The sequence below is a fragment of the Blennius ocellaris genome (assembly GCF_963422515.1).
Source record: "Blennius ocellaris genome assembly, chromosome: 16".
NCBI lineage: Eukaryota > Metazoa > Chordata > Actinopteri > Blenniiformes > Blenniidae > Blennius > Blennius ocellaris.
Window position 1 is genome coordinate 17,675,597 of NC_137665.1, and position 26,773 is coordinate 17,702,369.

The 26,773-nt window shown below is 44.8% G+C and overlaps 1 protein-coding gene across 1 annotated transcript; it reads right to left on the reverse strand.

Moving 5' to 3' along the window:
- On the reverse strand, positions 1 to 26,773 carry abcc1 (ATP binding cassette subfamily C member 1 (ABCC1 blood group)). The gene is made up of 31 exons (XM_080511565.1): positions 26,671 to 26,773; positions 23,061 to 23,237; positions 21,394 to 21,522; positions 19,943 to 20,080; positions 18,472 to 18,597; positions 17,760 to 17,821; positions 16,965 to 17,096; positions 16,242 to 16,469; positions 15,202 to 15,379; positions 14,843 to 15,004; positions 13,962 to 14,054; positions 13,641 to 13,844; positions 12,795 to 12,941; positions 12,508 to 12,592; positions 12,358 to 12,427; positions 12,007 to 12,133; positions 10,796 to 10,972; positions 10,537 to 10,704; positions 8,986 to 9,160; positions 8,810 to 8,876; positions 8,275 to 8,392; positions 6,640 to 6,847; positions 5,666 to 5,976; positions 5,364 to 5,563; positions 4,810 to 4,936; positions 3,895 to 3,996; positions 3,112 to 3,261; positions 2,867 to 3,025; positions 1,598 to 1,764; positions 1,219 to 1,413; positions 1 to 118 (listed from the first exon to the last, which is right to left on the reverse strand). The coding sequence occupies exons 1-31, from the start codon at positions 26,716 to 26,718 to the stop codon at positions 10 to 12; spliced, it is 4,539 nt and encodes a 1,512-aa protein (XP_080367691.1). The 5' UTR covers positions 26,719 to 26,773; the 3' UTR covers positions 1 to 9.

The following is a 26,773-nucleotide window of genomic DNA, read 5'->3' on the forward strand; positions in this document are numbered from 1 at the left end:
CTCCTTCCTTCAGACCAGCCCTGCGTCTTTGGCCATGTGGTAAAACGCTCCTCGGAGGGCTAGGAGGCTGGACGGAGAGTCGAACTCTGACATGTGGCCCTTCTCCAGCACCAGGACCCTGAAGCAGACGTAGAAACACAAGGATCAGCCACAACATTAAGACCACCTGGCTCATGTTTAAATCTCGTTCAGCTGCTAAAATAATGTCAGTGCTCTGAGGGGCCATGATGGTGTTGAGGCAGTGTGTGTGTGTACCTGGTGTAGTCCATGATGGTGTTGAGGCAGCGTGTGTGTGTGTGTGTGTGTGTGTGTGTGTGTGTGTGTGTGTACCTGGTGTAGTCCATGATGGTGTTGAGGCAGTGTGTGTGTGTGTACCTGGTGTAGTCCATGATGGTGTGTGTGTGTGTACCTGGTGTAGTCCATGATGGTGTGTGTGTGTGTGCGTGTACCTGGTGTAGTCCATGATGGTGTTGAGGCAGTGAGTGTGTGTGTGTGTGTGTGTGTGTGTGTGTGTGTGTGTGTGTGTGTGTGTGTGTGTGTGTGTGTGTGTGTGTGTGTGTGTGTGTGTGTGTGTGTGTGTGTGTGTACCTGGTGTAGTCCATGATGGTGTTGAGTCAGTGTGTGTGTGTGTGTACCTGGTGTAGTCCATGACGGTGTTTAGGCAGTGTGTGTGTGTACCTGGTGTAGTCCATGATGGTGTTGAGTCAGTGTGTGTGTGTGTGTACCTGGTGTAGTCCATGATGGTGTTGAGGCAGTGTGTGTGTGTGTACCTGGTGTAGTCCATGATGGTGTTGAGTCAGTGTGTGTGTATGTGTACCTGGTGTAGTCCATGATGGTGTTGAGGCAGTGTGTGTGTGTGTACCTGGTGTAGTCCATGATGGTGTTGAGTCAGTGTGTGTGTGTGTACCTGGTGTAGTCCATGACGGTGTTGAGGCAGTGTGTGTGTGTGTACCTGGTGTAGTCCGTGATGGTGTTGAGGCAGTGTGTGTGTGTGTACCTGGTGTAGTCCATGAGGGTGTTGAGGCAGTGTGTGTGTGTGTACCTGGTGTAGTCCGTGATGGTGTTGAGGCAGTGTGTGTGTGTGTGTACCTGGTGTAGTCCATGAGGGTGTTGAGGCAGTGTGTGTGTGTGTACCTGGTGTAGTCCATGATGGTGTTGAGGCAGTGTGTGTGTACCTGGTGTAGTCCATGATGGTGTTGAAGCAGTGTGTGTGTGTACCTGGTGTAGTCCATGATGGTGTTGAGGCGGTGAGCGATGGTCAGCACGGTGCAGTCCTCGAACTGGGAGCGGATGGTGGACTGGATCAGGTTGTCGGTTTCCATGTCGACGGCCGCCGTGGCTTCGTCCAGGACCAGGATCTTGGTCTTCCTCAGCAGAGCTCGGGCCAGACACAGCAGCTGCCGCTGGCCCACGCTGAGGACACACACACACACACACACACACACACACACACACACACACACACACACACACACACACACACACACACACACACACACACACACACACACACACACACACACACACTTCCAGCTGCAGCTCCGTTGCACTTGCAGAAAACCAGATTCCCCCGTTGGTTCGGCCCATGTGATTGTACCTGAGGTTTTCTCCTCCTTCGCTGCACTCGTGGGCGAGTTTATCCGGCAGGCCCGACACAAAGCTCTTGAGGTGCGACAGCTCCAGCGCCCGCCACACGTCCTCGTCGGAGTAGGAGTCGAAGGGGTCGAGGTTCATCCTCAGAGAGCCTGAGAACAGCACCGGGTCCTGGACACACAGAAAATACTCACGTTGGCGCTCGGGGGTGATAAGAAGCCGTCTATGTTTACAGACTTCAACAGGTTCACTTTAAATCAGGGGTGTCAAACATGCGGCCCGGGGGCCAAAAGCGGCCCGCCACAGGATGTAATCCGGCCCGCCATGTGATTTAAAAAAAAAAATTTTTAAGTAGAAATATGAAAACTGACGGAGGCTGATCTAAAAACACTAGATTGGCAAAAATGACATTCAAAACCGCCCTTGGTCAGAATTAATTAATGCGTCTGTGGAGGTCACATGACGCAACGCCTTTCACAATAAACGAGTCCAACTTATGTGAAGTGATACTTTAGACACGCAAACTCAAAAGAATTTCCAGATGATGACAAATTGTTTTAATCCTGAATAAAAATATGATATCCAGATAGATATTGTGGGGTTTTTTTTTTTAAACACAATAATATCTGGTTAACTTTAATCTGTATATTTCAGAATAGACTGTCAAATTCTTGCAGTTACAAAAGAATCAAAAGAAGGAAAGACTTTGCATTTGTCCGTATCTGCAGTTTAATATGTTACGTTTGACTTCCCTGTCTTAAATGATCAAGAAATAAAACAGCCAGTGGCGTATTTAAGTCTATCCTGTAAGGAAATAACCCGGGATATGAACAAGTCACAAAACAAAAACCCAACTTTTCTGAAAGTTAACATTTGAGTTCGTCACGGAGAGTTTAACTATAGATTTTGATTATTTGGTTTAATATACTGGATGTTTTCATCTAAAAATGTACATTCTTATACATTTTACATTGTAACTTCAGTTTCATTCCATCACCAACGGTTGCCGATGCAAACTAACAATATTTGATTTTCATTTCGTGCTTTTGTATCGACATCAAAAACAACCGATTCCTTTGCGTCTCTCATGACTAATTCTTTCATGTGATTTCCTGAAAAACATACTTTAGTGTCATCAGCAAATGTGACACATTTTTACTTATTTGATATCGTCGTTTCTTATCTGCAGCTGCTGATATATTTTCACCAAAATCCCCAAAAACATCGATGATCCTGTGGTGAACTGCATTGTTCCAGCGGGGTTTTCTTCTACCTGGGGGATGATGGTGACTCTGGATCGCAGCTCGTGGAGGCCGAGCTCAGCGATGTTCACGCCGTCTATGAAGATTTGTCCCTCGGCCGCCTCGATGATCCTGAACAGGCCCAAAGTCAGGGACGACTTCCCGGCTCCCGTTCGCCCAACGATGCCCACCTGAGCGGAGAGGAGGGCGGCGAGTGTTACACACACACACACACACACACACTCTCAGATGTACAGATCGTGACGTGTCGTCCAACCTTCTCCCCGCCGCTGATGCTGATGCTGATGTTGCGGACGGCCAGGTCCAGGTCGTCGCGGTAACGCAGGCCAAAGTTCTTGAACTCGATGTGGCCGACGGTGGGCCAGCCGGGGCTGAGGGCGGAGGGCTCCACCTGCTTCCACTCTGCCTGGGGACCACAGGACACACACACACACACTCATCGGTAACATCTTGACACACACACAGAGACACACTTTCCACCATGTGTGGGAAATAGACCGACCTCGTGAAAAAAGATACTGCAATAAACTGAAAATGTACTCATGGTAGTGCAACGCTGTCGCTGTCTTGCAAGAATGAAGTAATTAAATTCTCTTCAACTTTTTTAATGGCTCTCAGTCTGATTCCTCTGTCGTCACGTCACCACCATATATATTCAACATTTTATTCCATTTCAATTTCTGTCTCTGAGTTGTTTCAAGCTGTTTTGACACATTTTGCCATTGTGGTGTTTTTCCTTTTAACCCTATCGAACAGTTTTAGTTGTTTTTAGCCATTTTACATAAAAGTTACAGTGAATCACCATTTGAATCGTTCGTCCCAAGTGTGTGCGTGTGTGTGTGTGTGTGTGTGTGTGTGTGTGTGTGTGTGTGTGTGTGTGTGTGTGTGTGTGTGTGTGTGTGTGTGTGTGTGTGTGTGTGTGTGTGTGTGTGTGTGTGTGTGTGTGTGTGTGTGTGTGTGTGTGTGTGTGTGTGTGTGTGTGTGTGTGTGTGTGTGTGTGTGTGTGTGTGTGTGTGTGTGTGTGTGTGTGTGTGTGTACCTCTTTCTCAGTGTCACTGTACTCCTTCACTCTCTCCACAGCCACGATGTTGGTCTCCACATCAGAAGACATCCTGACCAGCCAGGTCAGTGAGGCCGTCAGCTGCACAGAGGGGGGTGGGGGGGGGGGGGGGGAGATGACTCATTCATGTCGGCTTTGATGCGAGAATAACTTTACTTCATGCAACTGTCTTGACATTAGGGCCGGGAGATATGGCCTTTTATCAATATCTCGATATTCTTAGGCTGTATCACGATGTCAATATTTTGCCTGAAATCAACACTTTTGAAGCATCAATCACACCAGTGTGACGATTCTACATTGACATTAAAACATTCTTCTTCACAATACATTAACATATGATAATACTTAACTTGGAGGCAATAAGGGGGAAACTACAACACAGTGAATTTTGCCCAAACGGTATTAAACAGCACAGTCATGAAATTGTAAAATGTCCTTTTTTTTCCTCTCACTTGAATAAACAAGGTAGATTTTTCTCTTTTTCTCGATATAAAAATCGAAATCAAATATGTTAGGAGTTTCCTGAATCTGGATTGTTCAACCACACTAACTGGGACCATGTCTTCTGCTATATGGCGGGTTAGCGCACGCAGAGCGCTGGAGCGGAACCCCGCCAGGTGCCGCTTGACCGCCTTTAAGCTCTAAAAATGCCAAAACGTGTTCCATCGATAGCTGTGATCAAACTCCGTATGTTCACACGCAAAAGACAATATGAGACGTAAAGAGTAGCTCTGTGTATTTCTACAGAAATATAATTTTGTGAGCCTGAAGACACAGTTCATGACAATATTCCTTCAACCTGATACATGCATGTGAAGCCAGCGACGCGTTACTCCACGAACCAGTGTAAAGGACGCGTCGGCTCTGCGGAGGGCGGCAGTGAGTGCGTACCTGCAGGGCGTAGGAGATGGCCAGTCCCATGATGCCCGGGCTCAGACTCTCTCTGGCTATGACTGCAAACAGAGCCGCAAACGACACGATGCAGTTTCCTACGAACTCCAGACGAATCGCCAGCCACCTGCACACATTCACCCACGCCACAGGAAGGAGGGGAGTTTAGAAGCTTCTTAAAAAAAGTCTGTCTGTCAGACAGCTGCGAAATACGAGCCCACAAAGTCTTGATGACGCGACGAGGGAAAAAGAAGGCGAATGATGAAGCAGTCGGAGTTGGCTCTTTCACACGGCCACAAAACAGGTTCGAGTCACTCGTGAGAGGAAAAATATGAATTGGGTCGCTTTTCCCTGCAGTGTGAATGAGGCCTGAGTTTGACGCCTCCATTTGTCTCTGTTGCACCTACAATAAATTCAGTTTTATGTTTCTTATACGACTGTTGTGGAACAGGCATCCACTGCCCTGACCTGCTGCTGTGAACCCATTTGAGCTTTTAGTTCTTCAGCGGCAAACATTTGGAACGAGGAAACGCCCAGGAAGCAACCAAACTGACCGGTTGGCCACGATGCTGGGGTAGTAGGCCTTCTGGTTGTGGTCCACCCTCTGGTCGCTCTCGCGGATGAAGCGCTCCTGCTCGCCGAAGGCCCGGATGACGGAGGTTCCCAGCAGCGTTTCGCTGAAGTGGGTGTAGATGGGGGAGCGGCTCACCGACTCCAGACGCTTCAGCTGGCGCGACGACGCGACGTAGAACCTCTGTGAGGAGGAGAGGCGGGCAGAGGGGAAGCTCAGAGGTCAGCGGACAACACGGCGGAGGGCGGGGGGTGGGGGAGCGCTTGCTTCACGCGTTCGGCTCACCTGCACGAAGAAGTAGAGCAGACCGAAAACGGGAATGATGATGGCGACTAAGGGCGTGGCGATCAGGATGATGACGCACGCTCCCAGCACGTTGAACATGGAGCCCAGGAACATCTTGAGGATGAGGGGGATCATGGAGTCGATGGTGTCCATCTCTTTGGCGAAGCGGTTCACCAGGTTGCCGCTGGGCGTGCGCTCAAAGAAGGACATGGGCGAGCGCAGCACGTCGTACAGCATGGACTGGTGAAGGCAGCGCGACGCCAGGATGCCCCCGATGGACATGGACAGGGAGTAACCGAAGACCGCCACACCTGCAGGACGGCGCCGAGGGTCAGAGGTTCAAACCCTGGATCTTGACTAAACACACAAAATGCTTTAAACCAGGTTGACTTGTATGTAGCGCCGTAACATTAATCGATTGGTTTCCTGCTGGAAGAGCATATTTCATGTAAATTGCATTGTTTTTCCCGCAAAAATTTACCTTATTTCACTCGTTCTTTTGCAGATGTTTACTAGCGGATGATAGCAGTTAAGACAAAAACACTTAATTATGTGAATAATTGTAGTGTTCTCTTGCTTTTTTCCGAAAATGTTTTGGTTTCATAAGAACTTGAAATGTAATACACCTCACCACTAGCCGGCGCTACAAAGCCATCAGACAGCAGTTCTAAACCAGAACGTTCATCTTAAACATAAAAGCCTGGCAGCATGTAAAAAGAAAACACACAGAATCACTCCACTGGAGCGACGCTCGATCACATGACGCAACTTTAACTAGCACAACTGTTTTCTGTGGTTTGGCTGGTCACATGACTTATATTGAGAAGTGACGTGTGTATTTAAATATAGTATCATTGGTAAATATTGTCATGTGCCACTAGAGGTCACCGTACAGCGAAAAGAAAGCTGCTACAGCCGAACGCTTTGTGTTCAGAGGTGGTAAATCAATGCATGCGGCGGCGGCGGCGTCTCACCCTGCGACACTCCGAGAGCCCCGTACACCCCGAGCCTCATCTGTCTGTTGGACTGCGTGCCGTTCACCACCGGGTCGTCCGTCCACTTGCTCAGCCAGTAGTTGGAGAAGAGGGAGAGGAGGTGGTGGGTGAAGAAGAGCACCAGGCTGATGAAGGAGAGAAGCACTCCGATGGCTTTCAGGTAGGACCAGAACACGGAGAGTTTGACCTGCGGGGGGGGGGGGGGGGGAGCACCGGGATCAACACGAAACTCGGCATCACACAGCATCAAAACTCTGCGGGAAGAAAGACATTTTCAGTTGTGTTAAGATTCATTCGTTGATTGAAAATGTGGCGCGACATGGTGGATTAGTCGGTCGCACTATTGCCTTTCTTTGTGAAGTTTTCATGTCCGACCTGTGTGAAAGAGACACTGGCTTCTTCCCACAACCCAAAGACATGCTTGTTAGGTTAATTCAGTGGTTCTCAGAGTGTGAGGCAGGCTTCCCCTGGGGGGGGGGGGGGGGGTTCGGGTGATGACTTTTCTCAGCTCGATCTATTGTTTTCTTTGAATTTTTGAGAAGAAATCCTAATAAAACTGCAAAGAAATCTGCAGTAGAAACCTATCATTTTAACAACAGCTGCAGAACCTAATGAAGATTGATGGTTTTGTGTGTGTGTGTGTGGGGGGGGGGGGTTTACACAGCTCTCACACTTTGAGAACAGGCAGGTTAATCAGTGACTCTAAATGTGAACGTGTGCAAGCGTCCATTCATGCTCCAGAACCTCTAACGTGGACAGTAAGTAAGTAAATATGGATGAGAGATGGACAAATATGCTTTTTTTTTTTTAATAGGATCCTATTTGATATCTTGTACATATAAATGTTATTTGATACGACAGAGAACTGTTCACTTTTGTGAACTGAAACCATTTTCAGAACTTTTTCAATTAAACGTCTGGATTAGATTGTGAAAAAAAAGCAGTGAAACCAGCGTTATTTGCCGTTTTAGTCCATGTTAAATGACGTGTTTCTACTCACTGAATCATTACAGTCACACTGAGACTTTGCAGCTCTCTTCAGCCGTGTTCATCGTGTGAGCGATGCAACGAGACAACGAGTCTTAATTAAATCACAGTTAAACGTAATAAACCTAATGAGGCGTTTCCCTTCACGTACGAAGACGAGTGTGTTTGGGTCTGCTGATGCAGCTTTTATCTGCAGTTTGTACACATTCAACCTCAAACACGTTGTTGTTGTTGTTGTTGTTGTTGTTGTTGTTGTTGTTGTGGGGCAGGAAGGAAACCTGTTTAAAAGAAACCTCAACAGGAACATTCAGTGTCATGCAAACATATGGCAAATGGTAAAAACAGACATTCAAACTCTCAGTTGATTTCAAGCCTCTGATGTTTTGACTGAAAGATTTGGTAGAGATGAAATAAGGGTACTTTTTAACAAAAAAAAAAAAAAATTCTCACTTTTTGGTTAATTCCATATATAACAAAGCGATCAGAAATCACACGAGGCTGTAGGTTGTTCAACCTTCACATGGGTTGTCAACAAATAGATCTGTATACAAAGAGGATAAATACGACGAACATGCCGGAAAACATGCCGGCTCGATCTCTGTTTGACCGTGAGCTGCAGTGACGTACCTGCCCCGTGCTGGCCTTGTCGGCCTCCGTCAGTTTGCCCACGTCGGGGTTCTTGGGTTTCTTACTCTGCTCCTTGTCTTCCGCGGACAGACTGGACGCGCTCCGGACCGCCGGACTGCTGCTCACACACGAGAACGCAAAGTCAAACTACTAACGTGCGATTTTATCTGAAGAGCAGCAAATACAACGCAGTCATTTCCAAGGCATTTTTACTGAGGAAAAACCAACAATACAAATGAGTAGAAACTGATCAGGTTTTTTTTTTTATGAAAGCGTTTTCAAAACTATCTGTAGACATTTTCTGTTCTTGATGTTAAAGGAGTGTCGCATTAAAAACAAGGACTGGAGGGCGAGTATGGCTGGATGTGTGTCTCTGTATTCATCCTGGGAACCAGTCCAATGCTTGTTCCTCAGTTTTAACTGGAATACACTCGTCTGTGGCCTGAATGGATGGTTGAATAGGTCGTGTGTGTGTGTGTGTGTGTGTGTGTGTGTGTGTGTGTGTGTGTGTGTGTGTGTGGACACGCTGGCTTACCCAACAAGCGAGGTCACGCTGCCATTCTCTGTTTCTTTGGTGACGGTCTTTGGTGTGGACTCTGCAGCTATGGAGGACACAATAACGCGCTTTCATGACTGAGCCGTCCCAAACCTGACCTGCAAAACAGGTTAATGTCCAGGTAGGAGCTCTGGACAAAAACGCAACTCCCCCACCATTGTTTTCACCCTGGTCCACGTTGGCGTACGTCCGCAGGAACTCGGAAAACGCTCCCTCTGTGGCCATGAGCTGCTGGTAGGAGCCCGCCTCCGTGATCTCTCCGTCCACCATCACCAGGATCAGGTGGACCTGCGGCAGGTAGCCGAGGCCGTGGGTCACCAGCACGCGGGTCTGCAGACAGACAGGCAGCTGATGAGCCATTTAGAAATTAACAGTTTATTATTGCTGAGCTAATAACACCGTCCCACAATCCTCTGTGGTAGCAATATTTCCTATTTAGCAGTGAGAGGGGAGCTTCAGGAGGGTCACAGCACACCATGGACAATTTATTTATTTATTTTTAAAGGGATTATTCCATGTTAATCTTTGAAAATAAAAACAAACAACAACCACATTGGTCCTAATGTAAGATGACGAATGGAAGAGGAGCGTGACTTTAACCACATTCAACCAGATACAGTAATAAGTTCAGTTCTCACTCATTCCTTGACCTATCGACAATGACACGTCGTGAGTAAGAGACTTTATTGTGGGCCTCGATCCTGAAAGTCACTCACGTAGCTCATAAAACAGGTCATTGTTTACAAGGTTCCTCTTTGGAGAAATTAGAATATTTCCAGATCTACTTTCAGGGCAAAAGGACCCGTTTTTCTGCAGGTGAAGAAATGAACCGTCCAACAATGCAGAAGAGCAGAGATGGTGTGATGTGTGAGGTTTCTGAGTGGAGGGGCTGATTCTCCAACAGCCACCTGAAAAGATACACAACTCAACTGTGCAAAACACCGTCTGAAATGTGAGGTTTTTTTTTTGTTTTTTTTACTTCCTGTGACAATACTTCCTGTTGAGGATCTCAAAATGAAACAGACTTCAAACACGTGTTCATAAGACGCAGTTCATCCATCTGGGCAAATTCAGGACGAAAGCAAAGTGTTTTATGGGTAAAAATCTGAAAAAAAGATTGAAAGATCTTCCATTTAAAAATGGACTGTGCGTTCACTGGAGAGCTGCAGTGGGAACGTTTTCCTTTCAAGTGATAAATGTGTCCAACGACCGAACAGCTACGTTCTGAGCTTCTTCATCCATACGCTCCTGCTCGGTGCCTCAGGTCAGCTGACCGGCTGCTCCTGGAGGTACCGAGGTCCAAACAGAAGCTCAGAGGGGAAAGAGCCTTTTCGATTGCCGGTCCTCACCTTTGGAATGCCCCCCCCCCCCCCCCCCCCCTCCCCCTCCTAGACAAGCCACTGTCCATTTTTAAAACTCGTCTTAAAACCCATTTTTATTCTTTGGCTTTTACCTCAGCGTGAGACTCTGCTCTGGTTTTAGTGCCTTCGTTTTTCCCTTATCGTTTTAACTTTTTATGTTTTGGTTCATCGTTTTACCATTTGATTGTTTTAACCTTTTTTAGTGTTTTAAATGTTTTTTATTTTGCCTCTTATATTTTTTTTCAATGTACAGCACTTTGTCTCAGCTACGGCTGCTTAAAGCGCTTGATAAATAAAGTTGAGTAGAGTTGAGAGTTGAGTTGAGTTCAGTGCGTGTGTGCTCACCTTGTCCTTGAGCAGCCCCTGTGGCCCGACGACCTTATCGAAGATGTGCTTCCCGACGTGAGCGTCCACCGCCGACAGCGGGTCGTCCAGCAGGTACACCGAGCGGTCGCAGTACACGGCTCTGGCGAGGCTCACCCTCTGCTTCTGCCCTCCAGACAGATTCACCCCCTGCGCAGGACACCGGAAGATGAAAAACATCCTCTCAGCTGGGCTCAGCCTCCACACGCGGATGGGAAGCGGCTGGGCGGCGGACGCACACCTTCTCTCCGATCTCGGTCTCGTCTCCGGCGGGAAGGATTTCCAGGTCGGGCTGCAGGGCGCAGGCCTCCACCACCTGCTGGTACCAGGCCTCCCTCTTCTCCTGGCCGAACACGATGTTGTCCTTCAGGGTGGAGTTCTGGATCCACGCCTGCTGGGGGACGTAGGCCACGGAGCCCTGACGAGCACCGCGGCAGCCAAGACGTGTTTGGGTTACACACTGAACAGGTTTAAGATCATTTTCATCACCTGACAATACCGAGTTCAAAATGCAGCTATTGTAGCATTTGTCAAACTATTCTTTATATTTTATTATAATTAATGCTTAGAGATCCTGGAACTGATTAAACTGACATTTTATTGGATAAACGATCTCGATAAACATGTACGGATATGCAACAGCACAAGGTAGTAGGATTTTATTCTCTTTCTTTTAGTATTTTACACGTTCCTCTACTCAACATTTTGCCTTTGTCATCCATTCATCTGTAAATTACAGTTGAATCTTCGCAATACATCAAAAGTATTATAAATAATACAAAGGTGAACGATTGGTCCTTCCACCATATTAGAACTAAAACTATATTAGAACTAAACTCCCTGGAACACAATTACTTGGGTACAACCTTGATATTAAAAAACAAATCTTTAAAAATGAAGTCAACATGGTAAGAACATGGAAAAAGGGGCACACATATTTGCATTATACAAAAGACGGTCATCCTGATGTAACAGACATCATCTATCGTTCTCATCTTTTCAAAAACACATTTGTGTTGCAGTCTCATGACTAATGTAATTCCTTCCTTCCTAAAAACCTCACAAATAATATCAATCCACTCATCCACCGTGGGTTTTTCTCGTTTCATCCACTTCCTTGTCAAGGTTTTCCTGCAGGGAGAACTAAGAATCTGAAATAGATATTTATCCAGAGAGGGGAAGTTGTTTGAAGCCTTTTGCGTTCATGACAAACCTTATTGCTCACCTTGTCGTGTCCCTTCATAGATAAAAGTATAAAAAATATATATAAATATATAAATAAGCTACGATATCACACTGGGTTGCTTTGTGCCAGATGGAAAAAAAAAAAAAAGCTCAAGGATTTTCTAGAGATATCAGAGGCAGAAAAACTTTCCAGCAGAGTGTGTGTGTGTGTGTGTGTGTGTGTGTGTGTGTGTGTGTGTGTGTGTGTGTGTGTGTGCACGCGGCCACCTTCACGGTCACACTCCCTTCCATCTTGTCCATCTCCCCGAGGAGTGCGGAGAGCAGCGAGGACTTCCCCGAGCCCACGTGTCCCACCACGGCCACCAGGAAGCCTTCTGGAATACACACATTCAGCCTTCACACACACGAAGACACGTTCAGCTCAGTTTCTCCTCCAGGAAAACACACAAGGGTCATTTCAGGCTCAATCATTGACAATCAGATATAATAAAGTTATAATCACTGCTCATCGGAATGAGAGGCAGGAGTTCAGGCTCTTCAACAGAAGCTTTAATTGGCTCATAAACATGAATAGTACAAAGAACGCTCACTAACACACACACACACACACACATTTACCTCTTGAGTGTGGGCGACTCCGCTTTGGACCAGCAGAAGACGCCGTCCACGATGGAGATGCCGTGTGGAGCTGGAAGAGAAGAAGCTCAGTGTCAGGGGAGAAGAGGGCTCTGCGGTGGACGGCGAGGGGAGCGAGGAGCGACGACTCACAGCCGGCTGCCTTGTGCTCCACGCTGTCCTCCTGCAGCTCCTCGTGGGACAGAAACACCCGGAGACGCTTCAGCGACACACTCGCCTGAGGACCAGACACAAGCCGCCACGCGAGAATAAGACACACAGCAAAACGCGAGAATTAAGACACGAACCGCCATAAGTTGCCACGTGGTGCAAACCCGAGACGCGGTTGTCTGGCGGTGATAATCAGGACCCGGCGGCACACACACACACACACACACACACACACACACACACACACACACACACACACACACACTGACCTGCACCATGCTGCTGATGACCATGGGCAGCATGTTGAGAGGAAACCTCAGGATGTTGAAGAGCGCCAGAGACACGAAGGCTTTCTGAGCGTCCAGAATGTTCCGCTCGTCGATCAGCACGTACACGGTGAACGTGGACAAGGCCACCTGCGGAGAAACGTCGCCAAATAAAACTCTGAAAAGTCAGCTGCGTGACGGGAACCATAGCAAAGACAGAGGGAGGAAAAAAAGCTATCAGACACATTTTTTTGAAAACTGCCTTTAAGTGCTGAAAATGGTTATTTTCTGTGTAAAAATGGCCGCCATAACAACAACGCCACATCATACCAATACCTCACGGCTTTCCGCCAGTGAGCTTAAAAAAAGGATGAATAAATATGGAATGTTTTAAAGCTGACATAAAGAATGCCTTTTAAACAGTCATAATACATGGAATAAAATACCTTTTAAATAGTGTCATAAAATGATCTGCATCCAAGTTTGAAGTGAAAGAGTCGAAGAAATAAACGGACATTTGATGTTTATCTGTAATTGTCAATTAGAAGGAGCCCAGAGTTCATTCTACCATCACTTATATATATATATATATATATATATATATATATGACATTCCTATGAAGAAATTATTATCATTAGAAATAATTCATTTATAGTACAGTATATAAAAATGGCTTCATCAACTCATCACTGCCTCCGAACAACCACATATTTTTCATACAGCCCCTTTAAAGTGTTTTCACCATATATAGCCACAAATCAAACATTGTTGTGTCTCCGACGTTGGATTGTTTCCCCCGGTTTGGTTTCACCGGAGCCACTTCGCTCTGTGCCGACGGCCGGACTCACCAGAAAAGGCGCGCACACCCAGGTGAAGGTGGAAATGGCGCCCAGGTACGCGGCCTTCTTCAGCACCTTGAGCTCGCTCTCCCGGATCTGCGACACCTTGTCTTTGAAGGCCAGCTCCCAGGCGTACAACTTCAGCACCTTGATTCCGTTCAGCATCTCGTTCATCAGCTTGATGCGGTTGTCTTTGCTCTTCATCTGGGCCACCTGCGCCACACACGTTGCACGCGGTGAGGCCCGGCTGCGCGACACCGACGCCTCACACGAACTCTACAAGGATCAAGAGACTCCACGTGGGGTGTGGAAGTGTTCCTGTGCTCCTACCTGGTAGGTCTTGGTCTTCATGGCGATGACGGCGTTCACGGGAACCATGAGAACCATCACGGCCACTCCTGCCAACACCGAGGGGCCCAGATTCTACACACACAATTAAAAAAACAAAAGGTACAGTTATGTACGATGTAGGTAATGCCACACTTGTGCACCGGGAGGCAGTAATGAGTTCCTCAGGCTTTCAGTGGTTGCACCGTCGCTCTTCATATTTCTTTGACACCAGCTTGTGACTCCGCCCACCGTTTTCTTGTAATATCTGGAGTGATTTGACGAGGAAGCGACCCCCTGACTTGCAGATGAGAACTTTCATGAAACATATTGCACCCGACGGTGAACCGAGTCTGTCATAGGATTAACGTAAACACAATGCTCTGTGCAAACATGAAATACGACAATTGTTTGCGTGGTATTAGTTGAAATGCATTTGTGTTGGTCGATAATTATTGTTGAGCTCACTTCCCTCAGAAAAAACCATATTTCAAAGATCCACTCAATTCCCTTCTTATTCTCATTATGAGTCGTTATTCTCAGCTGGTTGGAGGGTGACACATGAGGAGTTTGGTTTCACTGTAATATTTTGATCAATCAAACACCGTGGCATCCTGCAGTATAATGCTGCAGACTGTGGGAACTTTCCACCACAGACTGAATTAAGCTGTTGGGGGGGGGGTCACTGACGAAAGCAGGTCCATGAGAACAAACACCCGAAGCACGATTCTGCACATTAACCATGACGTATTGAGCAATAACTTGCATTTATATGGATGGATTTTACTGCTCACGATATATAAATGTCCATTAAATGTGTGACAACAATCAACACATGCGAAATGGATTCCAGCATTAAAAGTAGAGCCAACGTGTGACGGTACCTGCCAGAGGAAGTAGAGCGCCAGCACCACCTGCAGAGGAGCCGACCAAATCATGTTGATGTAGGTGACGAGGTCCATGAAGCGCTGAGCGTCCACAGACATCAGGTTGACGATCTCGCCCACGGTGGAGGTGCGGCGGGCCGCGCTGCTGATGACCAGCGCCTGGAGAGCACATCCAGGGACAGGCGTGAGCGTAAAAGGTCCGGAGGCCTCCGCTAACGCACGGGGATGAACTCATCCGGGGGGATCCGCCCTCCCGTTTCCGGGGGTCGACTGACCCCAGACACTTTGGATCCCGATCAGCGTTACTACCAAGCAGGCCATCGACCCAGTGGAGGGCCGCGCAAGCGTTCCTGTACCTTCCTGTAGACGGCGCCGATGACGGCGGTGCGCAGGCGCATGCCCGAGATGAAGCACACGTGGAAGTACTGCTGCAGGATGAGCGACTGCACACAGGTGCACAGGAAGAGCAGGGAGGTGTAGAAGAAGCCGTGCCAGGAGGGGGCGCTGGAGTCGTTGATGAAGCGGATGAGCAGCCTGGAGTGAAGAAAAGCTGGTTATGGAAGAGCAACTTTTAAAAGTTCCTGCTTGATGTGAACTTCAGCTCTTTTTTTTTTTTTTTTCTGTTAACAATACTCAAAAGTTTGAAATCTTTAGATTTGACTCTTTCCTTGATCGGTTCAGTTCATCAGTGCTGAGAAGTAACATGCTTTAAAGACAATATTACATATTTTCCACACACGGGGAATCAAAAGAGACCATTTTTTTTAATCACTTTTCACCAAAAGCCATAAAGTATGTTTATTTTTACCTGAGAAAAATGTGAATCTCGCTTTGCTATACAACCAATAACTGAGGCTTTACTCTCGTAACTATAATTTAAAACCGCAGTTAAAACATTTTGAGCTGTTTTTGCCATTTCAACTCTTTTCCTTTAACCTTTTTGGCACTTTAGACAACTTATTAAAAAAAATCCATTTTAGCTTTCTCTGCATTTTTCAGCAGTTTTTTTTTTAATAATTTCCCACTAGATACTTGACTTATCCAGATCAGATTTTTAGCTTCATCTAGATTAAACCCTGGTTATGTTACCAAGAGGAGACTTTGAAAACTCAACATTTCTCAGGTGAAGTGAAAGACGGCGTGAGGAGACACAGATTGTCGTGGATCACAGAGGGACTAGTGAGTCCCGTGCGGCTCGAAGCCGCAGATTTCATCCTTTCAGATCCAAAACATTCAACTGCTCTTTTGTACAAAGACAGTCACGCGCTTCAATTTGAACATTTCCCCAGGAGAGCCTGGCAGAGGCAATAATCTCGCCACGGTTGGGCCCCTTTTGTATTGAAATGACATCAGACCGATGGGAGCGTGTTCTCTGGAGATAATCAAGCTTTCTCACCGGAGGATCTCAGGCCCCACGAACATGAGGATGTCCTGGATGCTCTTATACAGGCAGGAGATGAGAAAGTGGGGCCCGAAGGTCAGGCACAGCGCCCACAGGAGGGACGCCTCATTTGTTTTCTTGGAGTTTTTCACCAGCAGGATCTCGGACTCCTCCACAGGGCTGCCGTCTTTGCCCTCACCGGGGGGGGCCCGTTTGGGAGAGAAGAGCGTTTCGTGCTCTGTCCTGGGAAAAGAGAAAAGGTTACAGTTATTTATAAAAATGCAAAAAAAAAAAAAAAAAAATTGCTTCAAGCAAAGTGGACTGTAAAATAATTGTTTTTAATGAACGAGCGAAGCGCCCGTGAAAACATTTCTTTTTATAGTGAATACATTTTGTAATACGCTGAAAAAAATAACAACATAATACTTAATCAAATACAAGATTTTATTATCGTCATTATCATTATTAGTATTATTGAAGTTAGTTTGTTTAAAAACAGAACGATCACACAAAAGAAAACAATTTAAACTTATCCAATTTCTAATTCATCTAACTTAAACAAAAAAAAATCAAACTAAAGTTAATAATTTTTAGATGATAATTATAAAAATATCTCAGATTTGCTGAAGTATAACAGTGCAGAATAAACCTGGCAGCTTCCCAGTCGTCTAATTTTAAAAACTGGGCTCGGGTGATGTTTCAGGCCGCCTCTGCACTTTCCCGGTGACGGCGTCTGACCTTTTGACCTTGTGGCACTCGGTGTTCCAGCGCTCCCCCAGCCGTGGGACCACTCTGTGGGAGCGGTCCTCGGGGTTCAGGGTCCACAGGTCCTTCTCCTCCAGGGGGCGCCGGTAGCCCGTCACCATCATCCTGGTGGAGAGCAGAGCCAGGGAAGTCGGTACAGTCCCATCCTCACGCTGCACCAACTAGTGGTGCCGAGTGGTATTACCGCTCAGGAAGTTGGCTACCTTTCTGATTCTAAACCTTTAATTACAAGTCACTTATTATAAATACATCAATATATACAAACCATAAAAAAGGTTTGAAACTGTAAGTCATATTAGCATCAACAGTAGGTTGTGCTGACTTAGTGATGCAATAAGATACAGTCATGCCAAAAATATGGGATCAATAAAAGCAAAACTACAGAATCAAATGTGTAAATCATGATGAAACTACAAGAGGGCTCACACACTTCCTGAATGAGCCGTCAAATCACTCACAAATATCATTTCTTCCCACTTTTCAATTATCTTGGATGTTTTGCAAGTGAAGTTTTTGCAGTAAAGCTTGTTCTATCATTTTATATCAATCTCTAAAAAAATACAATTAAAAAACTCACAATCATTTCAATTCACCCTCCACATGTTTCTGTATCCATCTCATCCAGTCGTTTACAATATGAAAGTTGCTCCCGTGTTCAGTTCACAACAAGACGGAACTGTTTCAATAAAGCCCATTAAAGTTTCTTTTTACGGATTCGCAGAATTTGAGGTTGATAAAGCTCAATAATGTGAAACAGAAGACGCTTACCCGGTGATCCACCAGAAGGTGACTCTGGAGAGGAACGAGGCTCCGGGCTCAGGACAGGGATTCTACACATACAACTCACAGTTACCGCACACATGGTCGGCACCACACCGATATCGCGACATTTTGTTTGTACACTAGTTTTTGAAAAAGATTTCATCTAGTGGTTAAAAGTAAAAACAAAAAAACCCCCAAACAATAACAACAAAAACTGCTAAAAATGCAAGAAAGGAATGCCACGCGACAATAATGCTCAAAACGGCAACTAAGATAAGCGAAGGCAACATTTTTCAGCTTAAATGATAGAAAAGGTGTATTTTATTAGTGCAAGTGCTTTTTGAAAAAGACTAGCTGGCGACAAGTTCTAAAATAAAATACACAAAAAAACAGCTATAAATGCAAGAAAAAAAATGCCATCTAATAATAATAATAACTCATATCATTAATTACTCATGGTTATTTCTAAGTGCCCATGTTCCGTTCTGTGCTTTACAAAATGTATGTCCTACTCAGATATTTTTATTTTGTACTTTTATATTCTATTCTATTGTATTTTATAACATTCCTAGGTACCAGATTGCTGCAACAAAACAATTTCCCTTCGGGGATGATTAAAGTTATTATCTATCTATCTATCTATCTATCTAACACAAATTGTTCAACTTAAATGATTAAAAAAAAAGGTGTAAAGAAAGAACGGGGAGGCTTTTCTCACCGGGTCCTTCACCATCTGGGAGAAGAGCGGCGGCTGGTCGGTGAGGCAGGACAGGATCAGAGCCAGCAGCAGCAGGGCGTAGTAGATGTAGAAGGTGGAGTACCTCCACACGGACACCGTCAGCGGCTAGAGGACAGAAAGAAAACCCCAAAAAACGGGAGTTGGTCCTCGGAACTGTGCTCCACAGCCATTGTTGTCTGGAGAAGAGGATTCATCAGGCCACTAAAAGCATTTCGCAACATCCTCAAAGTCTACATAAGAGCCACCTCTTCCCCGACACAAGGAGTCTCTCTGTCCTTCTTGAAACAATCGTTTGTCTGCTGGAGTCGATAAACATTATTTTGGTTTCTTAAGTCTTCTGAGGGGAACGTTCTTCCAGACACCGCGGCTTCTCAGCCCTGCTTTTAACTGAAAATCGTCGATTAATGAAAATGTCTCTTTGTTGTCGTCTTTTTGATTGTGGCCAAGTGAGGGTTGGTTTACGTGATGAGAACGTTGCCAACAGCCTCCCCCTCATACAAGGACGAGCTTTAATATGCCCGTTTAGCTTCATGCCACTACCGGCCTGCTGGTTTCATGTGTATTGAAAGTCACAGTCCTGAATGAAACCACAAAATAAAAGGGTGATTAAATCTTTGTTCTGCAGATGCTTATTACACACAATTCTCACTTTCTTCTTTTACATCTCTTCTCAAGTCCCTTCTATCTCTTTGTTTGTGTTAATTTCTAGAATCCAGTTTAGTCTGTGTCTTAGCGTTTAAATTCATTTTCTAAATGTTTTTATTGTGAAGCACTTGGGCACAGATCAGAGACGCAGCAGTGGGTGGTTCGTTAGCTTTAAAGGTTTTAGTTCGGGGGGGGGGTCAGACATGTGGGTGGCGGACCAAACCCGGGCCTCTGGCAGGTCCAATGTGGGACATTCTAAACTGTTAAGACAAATAAAAGGGGGGAAAAGCAACTCATTAAAAGTAGAAAAGCAGGATGATCTGAGAGATCAGTGACGCAGCAGTGAAAGTTTACTTGCAGACGTCCCAGCTAGTGATGGACAACTCGATTCCTTTCACTGACTCACGGGTTTATGAGTCGCTGATCAAGGTGAACCGGGTATTTGAGTCATTTGAGCGAGGTGTGCATGCGAGCCACTTCCACCCACTCCAGGCCAGAGGAAAGAGGCAAGAGGAATTCCTGAAAGGGTTTTGTGGTTGCGTCACTCAGTTTGATACGAGGTGAACGGAGCACTGCTCACTGTGCTGATTCCTTCGTGATGAACGATTCCGAGACGATTCTTTTTGCGGAGTGAACAAGTTAATGGGTGCCATGACTCACGAGTCACCGTACGCCAAAGTGACTCGTGGCTTTTGAACGATTCGCTCACACTGGAACATCACGAGTGTTGGAAAACCAGCATCAAAGCTAACTTGTCAGCCTATTGTGTTTCCACTGTGCGGTCTGACGATCTGGACTCACTGACCTGGTCCAGGGCCAGCAGGATCTTGGACCTGAAGGAGACGGTGGCGCAGAGCAGAGCCAGCAGCCAGAAGATCAGCATCACGCCGGACGACTGGACCCCTTTTATCCGTTCATACTGGATCACCATGGTGGCCAGCAGCTGAACACACACACACACACACACACATTATCACTCAAACAGGTTTCAGCAAACACACCGATTGATTTACACCTTCTTAAATCCTCACAGGTCATTCTTTTCTGTATTAATCTCTCAAACAACATCCACACATACTGTTGACTTGAGTTCCGATCGAGTTGCTGGTCCAGACAAGTTGGAACCCTTATTTCTGAAGCTGAATGCTGATTTCATTGCTGAACCTTTATCTGTCACACAAACGTCCTACAGTCTGGAAAATGGCCTTTATGCTTCCCCGTCTTAAAGGAGGAAATCCCTCCTAAGTAAAAAAATAAATAAAAAATAGACCTGTTTTTAAACTGTGCATTGTGGCTAAAATGTTTGCAAAAACTGATCAGTTACCACAATAAACTGTTTTTAGAAAACTATTGTATTTTAAATCATATTCAATCTGGTTTAGGAAAGCAGCACAGCACGGCTATAGCCACTTTAAAAGCTTTTAAACAATATTATCTGTGCAATGGATGTCAAGAATTATTGTCCTGCACCTTTTATTGACCTGTCAAAAGCTTTTGACACTGTGCGCCACTCTCTTTTAGTTAAAACTCATTTGATTTTCTATTTGTATGAATAACCTGTGCAATAATCTACCAAATGTGTCATACCACCTTTATGCTGATGACATTATCATTTACTGTTGTTCTTCATACCTCGTTCAGGCATTTCGGGTTTTTTTACAGTCTTTCAATCTCGCCTGCTCAATTTGAAACTTGTCTTGAACGCCGACAAAACAAAAAACGATCGTCTCTGCAAACAGTAAATGACCAGACAGTTTTCCAGAAATAACCACCAGTCAGGGAAAACAAATAGAACGTGTTACAAGTTACAAGTATCTTGGTTTTGTTCCTGAACCGGAGCTTTCTTTTAAAGAGCACATTGCAATTTTAGTTCACAACCTTTTTTTTATCAGCATCTTTTTTTGTAGTATCAGGTTTTATATTTACCGCTAAATGAAATTGCGTTTGTCTCATAGATAATACTGAAATCAAGTCATGCAGCGGCCATTTAAGGAGAAAAAAAACCTCAAGAATGAATTTTATGAACAAAAAAACCCAATGAAATAAAAAAAATAATAAAAAAATTTGTTTTGGATTCGTAACATGGAGATATGAGGGAAAAATGTGAGGACGATGAATCGTGAGGAAACATTTACCCAAACGGACCAAAATGAACCTAATCATGATTTCCTTTTGTGAATACAGAAGCACATCCCGAGAGCGCGAATGACATTTGGAAGTTGCGAGTCGGGGGTCATGTGAACAGCGGAGCGTCACCATGGTGAGGCCCAGGACGGTGGGGCTGACGAGGTGGACGGGTGCCGGGACGCTGCTGCCATGACTCCGCTCCCACAGAGAGTAGAACACGTCCGACCAGCAGACGATCCAGAGCAGGAAGCCGACGGCCTGCGGGGGGGGGGGCAAAACATGGCCGTCACTGGTCCGACTGAATCAAGAGTTCTGCACTTTTTTGTTTTTAAATGTCCGACTAATTAAATCCATCTGATGCCTTATAACACGTTTAAAGTTTAAAATCAAGAGAACACAGCTCATAAAGTTTAAATAGGGTTTGATTATACACACAGAAGCTGAATGTTATGTTGTATCTATGAAGTTTCCGGACGGTACAAATTCACTTTCAACTTTTGAGCCATTTTTAGAAGATTTAATCAATTTTTTTTTGTATACATATATTATATAGCTCTTATGTGTTCTGTCTACATTAAATCCATGATTTTCCTTAAATGAATACTAATTACAAGCATCAGTCTCAAGTGGAAATTTTTTGTGTGAAAAAAATGCGATTAATCACATTTAATTACAGAAAATTGTGTAATTAATTCCTTAATTAATTCCTCGATTGACAGCAGCAAAATATATATTTCCAGCTGGGTAATTAAAGTGTTGTTATCACATGAACACAATTATTATATTGCGTGTTCATGTAGTTTTTGCTTTCATTCTTGTTATGAAGAGTGAACCATAATGAACTATTTTGAAAGTTTGTTGGGCTCACAAGAACCTGAATAATAGAGAAAGTTACCAAACAACTTAAATGGACATTTTGAATCTAAAGCTGATCAAGCAATGTTGCTTGTCGCCGCTGCAAGGCTGAGTCATCAAATCAGCGGTGTCCCGGCTGCTGCTCTCACTGGAGACGCCGCTGGGTAAACAGAATTCCCTGGGCGTTACAGCGAATTACGTCAAACAGTGGGAGCCGTGTTCACACGCTCCCGCCGGAATGAAGACAGACAATGTTGCTGAAACGTGTGGAACAATTCAACATTTCATCTCACGCCAACATAGACACTTGCTGTTGAACACAGACTGTTTCTGTTGGGAACTGTTAGGTAAAGACAAAGAAAGCTGATTTTATAATGTTAACTTAAAAGCACCTTCATGTTTATTTAAGGTTATTGCACTTTTTTTTTTTTTATATAGTAGTACTTTTAAAATAAAAGTTCCCAAAACCTTTGAATTTTGAGCAAAACAATGTGACTGATCACACAAAGTCATGCAATCGAGAGTAAAATCTATTTTATATAATATAATATTTCTATATTTTTCGTCTTCAATGTGCCTCCAAGTAGTTTAAGTTACTTCAGGTGATTTTACTGTTAATAAGCCAATTTTACCGCGACGATTTTACATTAATCCAGCTTTTTTCCCCCAAGTGCTACTAGCCATTTAAGATCTTAATTATAATGCGTGCAAATCTCACAGCTCCAGAAAGAAAATGAGCCTTCCCACGCTGAGCGAATCACTTTATTCCTAAATAAAACCGCATGTGCCCCAAACAGGATTTAAAACCTCTCAGGACGTCCCTCACCCTGTGTTTCCCTCTATTTGTACATGAGTCTTTATATTCTGAACCGTCGACTTGGAATCAACTCCGGCAGGTCCCGATTCTCTCCGGGGGGGGGGGGGGTTTGAGAAACACTCACGGTCTTGGCTTTGTTGAGGTGGCTCATGCAGATGTAGCCATGGTCGTGGCTGCGGAGGTAGATGAGGTAGACGGGGACACATATCCAGAGGTAGATGCATGGCAGCCAAACCAGGACGGTGTTCTGGAAACACGGGGTGAGGTCTGGAGTGGAGGTGTTCCACGTTCGGTTCCAGTCCTGGAGGAGGAAGGGGGGGGGGAGGACACTGAGCCGGGGGTCGTGACATTCCTGCTCATGTCTTTAAGGTTTGCCTTCAGTAACGCTGCTCTTTTTTTCCCCCCTCTCATTTATTAGATGAATATACAGAAGACGGACACGTGATTTATTATAGTAGTGTTTTGCGAAAAGGGGATACTGTGATGACAGATTTTCATGAAATGAAGGGAATGTTAATAAATACTATATCTGTACGAGAGCCGGGTGATTTGGCCTAAAAATTTAAAAAAAAAATCTGTTTTACTGAAAAAAGAATTTGAGTTTCGATTCGATTTTTTTTCTCAGTGCACTTAAAAATTACTGCATACATCAGCTATATTGCAAAAAGTGCCACTTTATACAATCCCAAAATAAATAGCAAATGAGGCTCAGTCATAACAACAAATTCAAGGTTTAAACAAAAGTGCAGCAGCAACTACGGAAACCCATAAGGACCGGTAGAACGGAACGCTGAAAATTCCCCAAAAGATTAACTGTGGGGAGGAAAAAAACTTGAATTTGCTCAATAAAAATCTTTTTAAGCTGCAAATTCAATTAAATCACTTTTTTTCCCCAGCCCTAATCTGTAGACTAATTAGGAAAAAAAGAAAAAAAAAAAGGTACAGTATGGAAGAATAAAAACCAAAAAGCACAAAGACATTAACACCACGCCAGCACTTATATTTATAACCATTAAATATGAATACAATCTCGGCTGTTTGAAGACGTTTTGCTCCAAACTCTCAGCTTTCGCAGGAACTAAACCCGGGACCGGGAACGTTTTCTAAACCGGAGTTCAGCGAAAAGAAAAGTGTCGGATCAACACCGGCAGCTGGCGGCGGAGAGCCGGGCTCAGAAAACCCACGACTCGGTCAACAAGCTCCCCAAAAGGTCAGAGGTGAAGTGTTGGCCTCCGCAGGGGAGAGAGGGAGGGAGAGAGAGAGAGAGAGGCCTGAACTTCAGAGTACTTCCACATGCCTGAAGCGTCTCAGCGTTCTCGTTAAGCTGTCCTACACCTTGGGACACGTTTCTCACGTTAACTCTCGGTACCACATGGAGCCTCTGGATTTGTATTTGTCATTCATGTGCAGGGGCGCTAGATTATTAGATTACTTTTATACTTCTCATCCGATCATTGCAATTTATGTGGATGGTTTTTTTGGGTTGTTGTTTTTTTAACGATGACAGGAGGAGAAGTCAAAAGTAGGCTATAATAATAATAATAATCACGCCAGTAAAGTATAGATGCCTAAAAATTCTACTTAAGTAAGGTTTGTCTTTTTTGTGATGTGTTGTGAACGATCCCTGTTCAGAACTGAGGTTGATAAGCTCGTCGCTGCCACGTCGGTCTAAAACTCCAAGTAAGAGAACAAAAGCGTCCAAGAACGTTTGTCACTTCTCCGTGAAATAATATTAGAAATGGCAGTAGAAGGACAAACAGTCTTGTAACTGTCTTAAAATGAAGTATATTACGCTGCTTGTCATAGATAAAGGTGAAGTATATCTCAGAAATGGCCTGAACTCACTGGCTTTCTTTCATTCTGGTCGCCAGTGGAGATGTTTTGCCTTTAATTTGTTATTTTTTTTGCCCGAGACTGGCTGATTATGAATATGACTGACAATAAATATATAAATACAAAGACTTGCATAGATGGTATCAATATTTGTTTGTTTGTTTGTTTTTTTTCCCAAAAAACAGAGCTCTTTCTGTTGAATTTAATTTACAGCATATATTTTTTTCCCCCCGCCACATCTACGATGAGAAATGCAGCAGTTCATTAACTATATCTGTTGTTTTTAGTCATTTTTCATCGATTCAGACTCTTTAACTGTACCGCAAGGTAAAGAAATAATCAGGACTGGCATTGCATTCCAATTTCCATTTAGTTTTTTTGGGGGAAGTATTCACAATTGTTCACTTTTTTTGTTTTTTTTCGTTCCACTGCTGGCAGCAGAAGTACTTCATCCTGCTGAGGGGAACCCTCCAGAGACCACCCAACCAAACGCTGCACGAGGCAGAGCGGAAGAAGAAACTAAACCCCGCCGTCAGCTGTGAGTCACAAGCTGGACATTGTTACCGTCAGCAAGAAGTGACTTTGGTTCCTCAAAGGAGGATTATTATTATTATTATATGGTTCAGTTAGTTCTGCTGTTATAGTACCGAGTCCAACAGAGAGATTTCTGACACGGTTTCTGCCCCTTTCTAGATTTCAGAAGCTGAAGGTGAGAGTTCCGCATCCACCTGTTACATCATGAGAATCATGATGACTTTCAAACTCAGGGTTTAAGAAAAAAAATTAGAAAAAATTTGGAGAAAAAGATGATAGAATGGATTTTCGGTTGTTTAAAACAAGGTTTTAAACAACCGTGCAGTCAACAACTGCACTTGTTTGAATGTGTTGCGATGCTCTACTGGCCAAGTTAGCAAATAAATACAATTTTGAAAAAAATAATAAAAAATACGAGTCTTAAACCTTTCTTGATTACATAAGGTGACAGTGAGAGGTCATCGGGTATAAAAAAAAATGTTTTTTTTAAATACCACACACGATAATCCCAGATGACTTGCAGGTTAGCTATTTTGTAATCACTGTATATGAAACTTTAGAAGCCACGCCAGCCTCACTTTTTCCCGGTTAAATATGTTCTGTGGCTCCAGCTTATATTTGGTTCTGAAGGTTGCTGACCTTTGACCCATGCTCTCCCACAGCTCGACCTACATTAAGCCTTATGATGTTATGGCCGACGATCATCTTGTCATTTCCACACCATCTTTGTTTTTATATTGCCACGTTATTAGGACTAGGTTCTCCTGTGACCGAGCCTGGATTGTGTCTCCGGGTGTCCCTGGACGAGTCCATGTGAGCAGCAGCCACATTCCACCTCAACCAGGGAGAAACACCATCAACCTGCCCCGCTGGAGGCTGGAGGGCTGGAGGGCTCGCTGCAGTTACGTAACGTCAGATCATATCTTCCAGCAGTGTTGTGGCCTGGCTGGGTGGTCGATCACTGTTTGGTAACACAGTGTGGAGGTGACCCGGGTCAGGTGTGTGTGTGTGTGTGTGTGTGTGCGCGCGTGTGCGTGTGTGTGTCCCACAGCTTCCCCCGGTGTGTCTGTATACACTGATACGGAGATGCTACGCTTCACCTGACTGGAAAACAGCGTGTGTGTGTGTGTGTGTGTGTGTGTGTGTGTGTGTGTGTGTGTGTGTGTGTGTGTGTGTGTGTGTAGAGAGAGAGAGAGAGAGAGAGAGCGAAAGAGAGAGAGCCGGTTAGAGCGCATTAAGAGCAGAGAGGATCGTACCGGAGTGACCCGGCTAACTAACTCCCGGTGTGGTTAGCCTTCTACCGGCAAAAACAACAACAACAACGAAGCTCCACACTGCGACACGAGACGAACCCGGAACAAACTCACCCAGAACGGGTCGGAACTGTCCGGACTGCAGAACCCGTCAAACCCCATTCGCCGGGACACAGAGGGAGTTTGAAGGGCCGTGGAACTCCGCGGAGGTTTTATA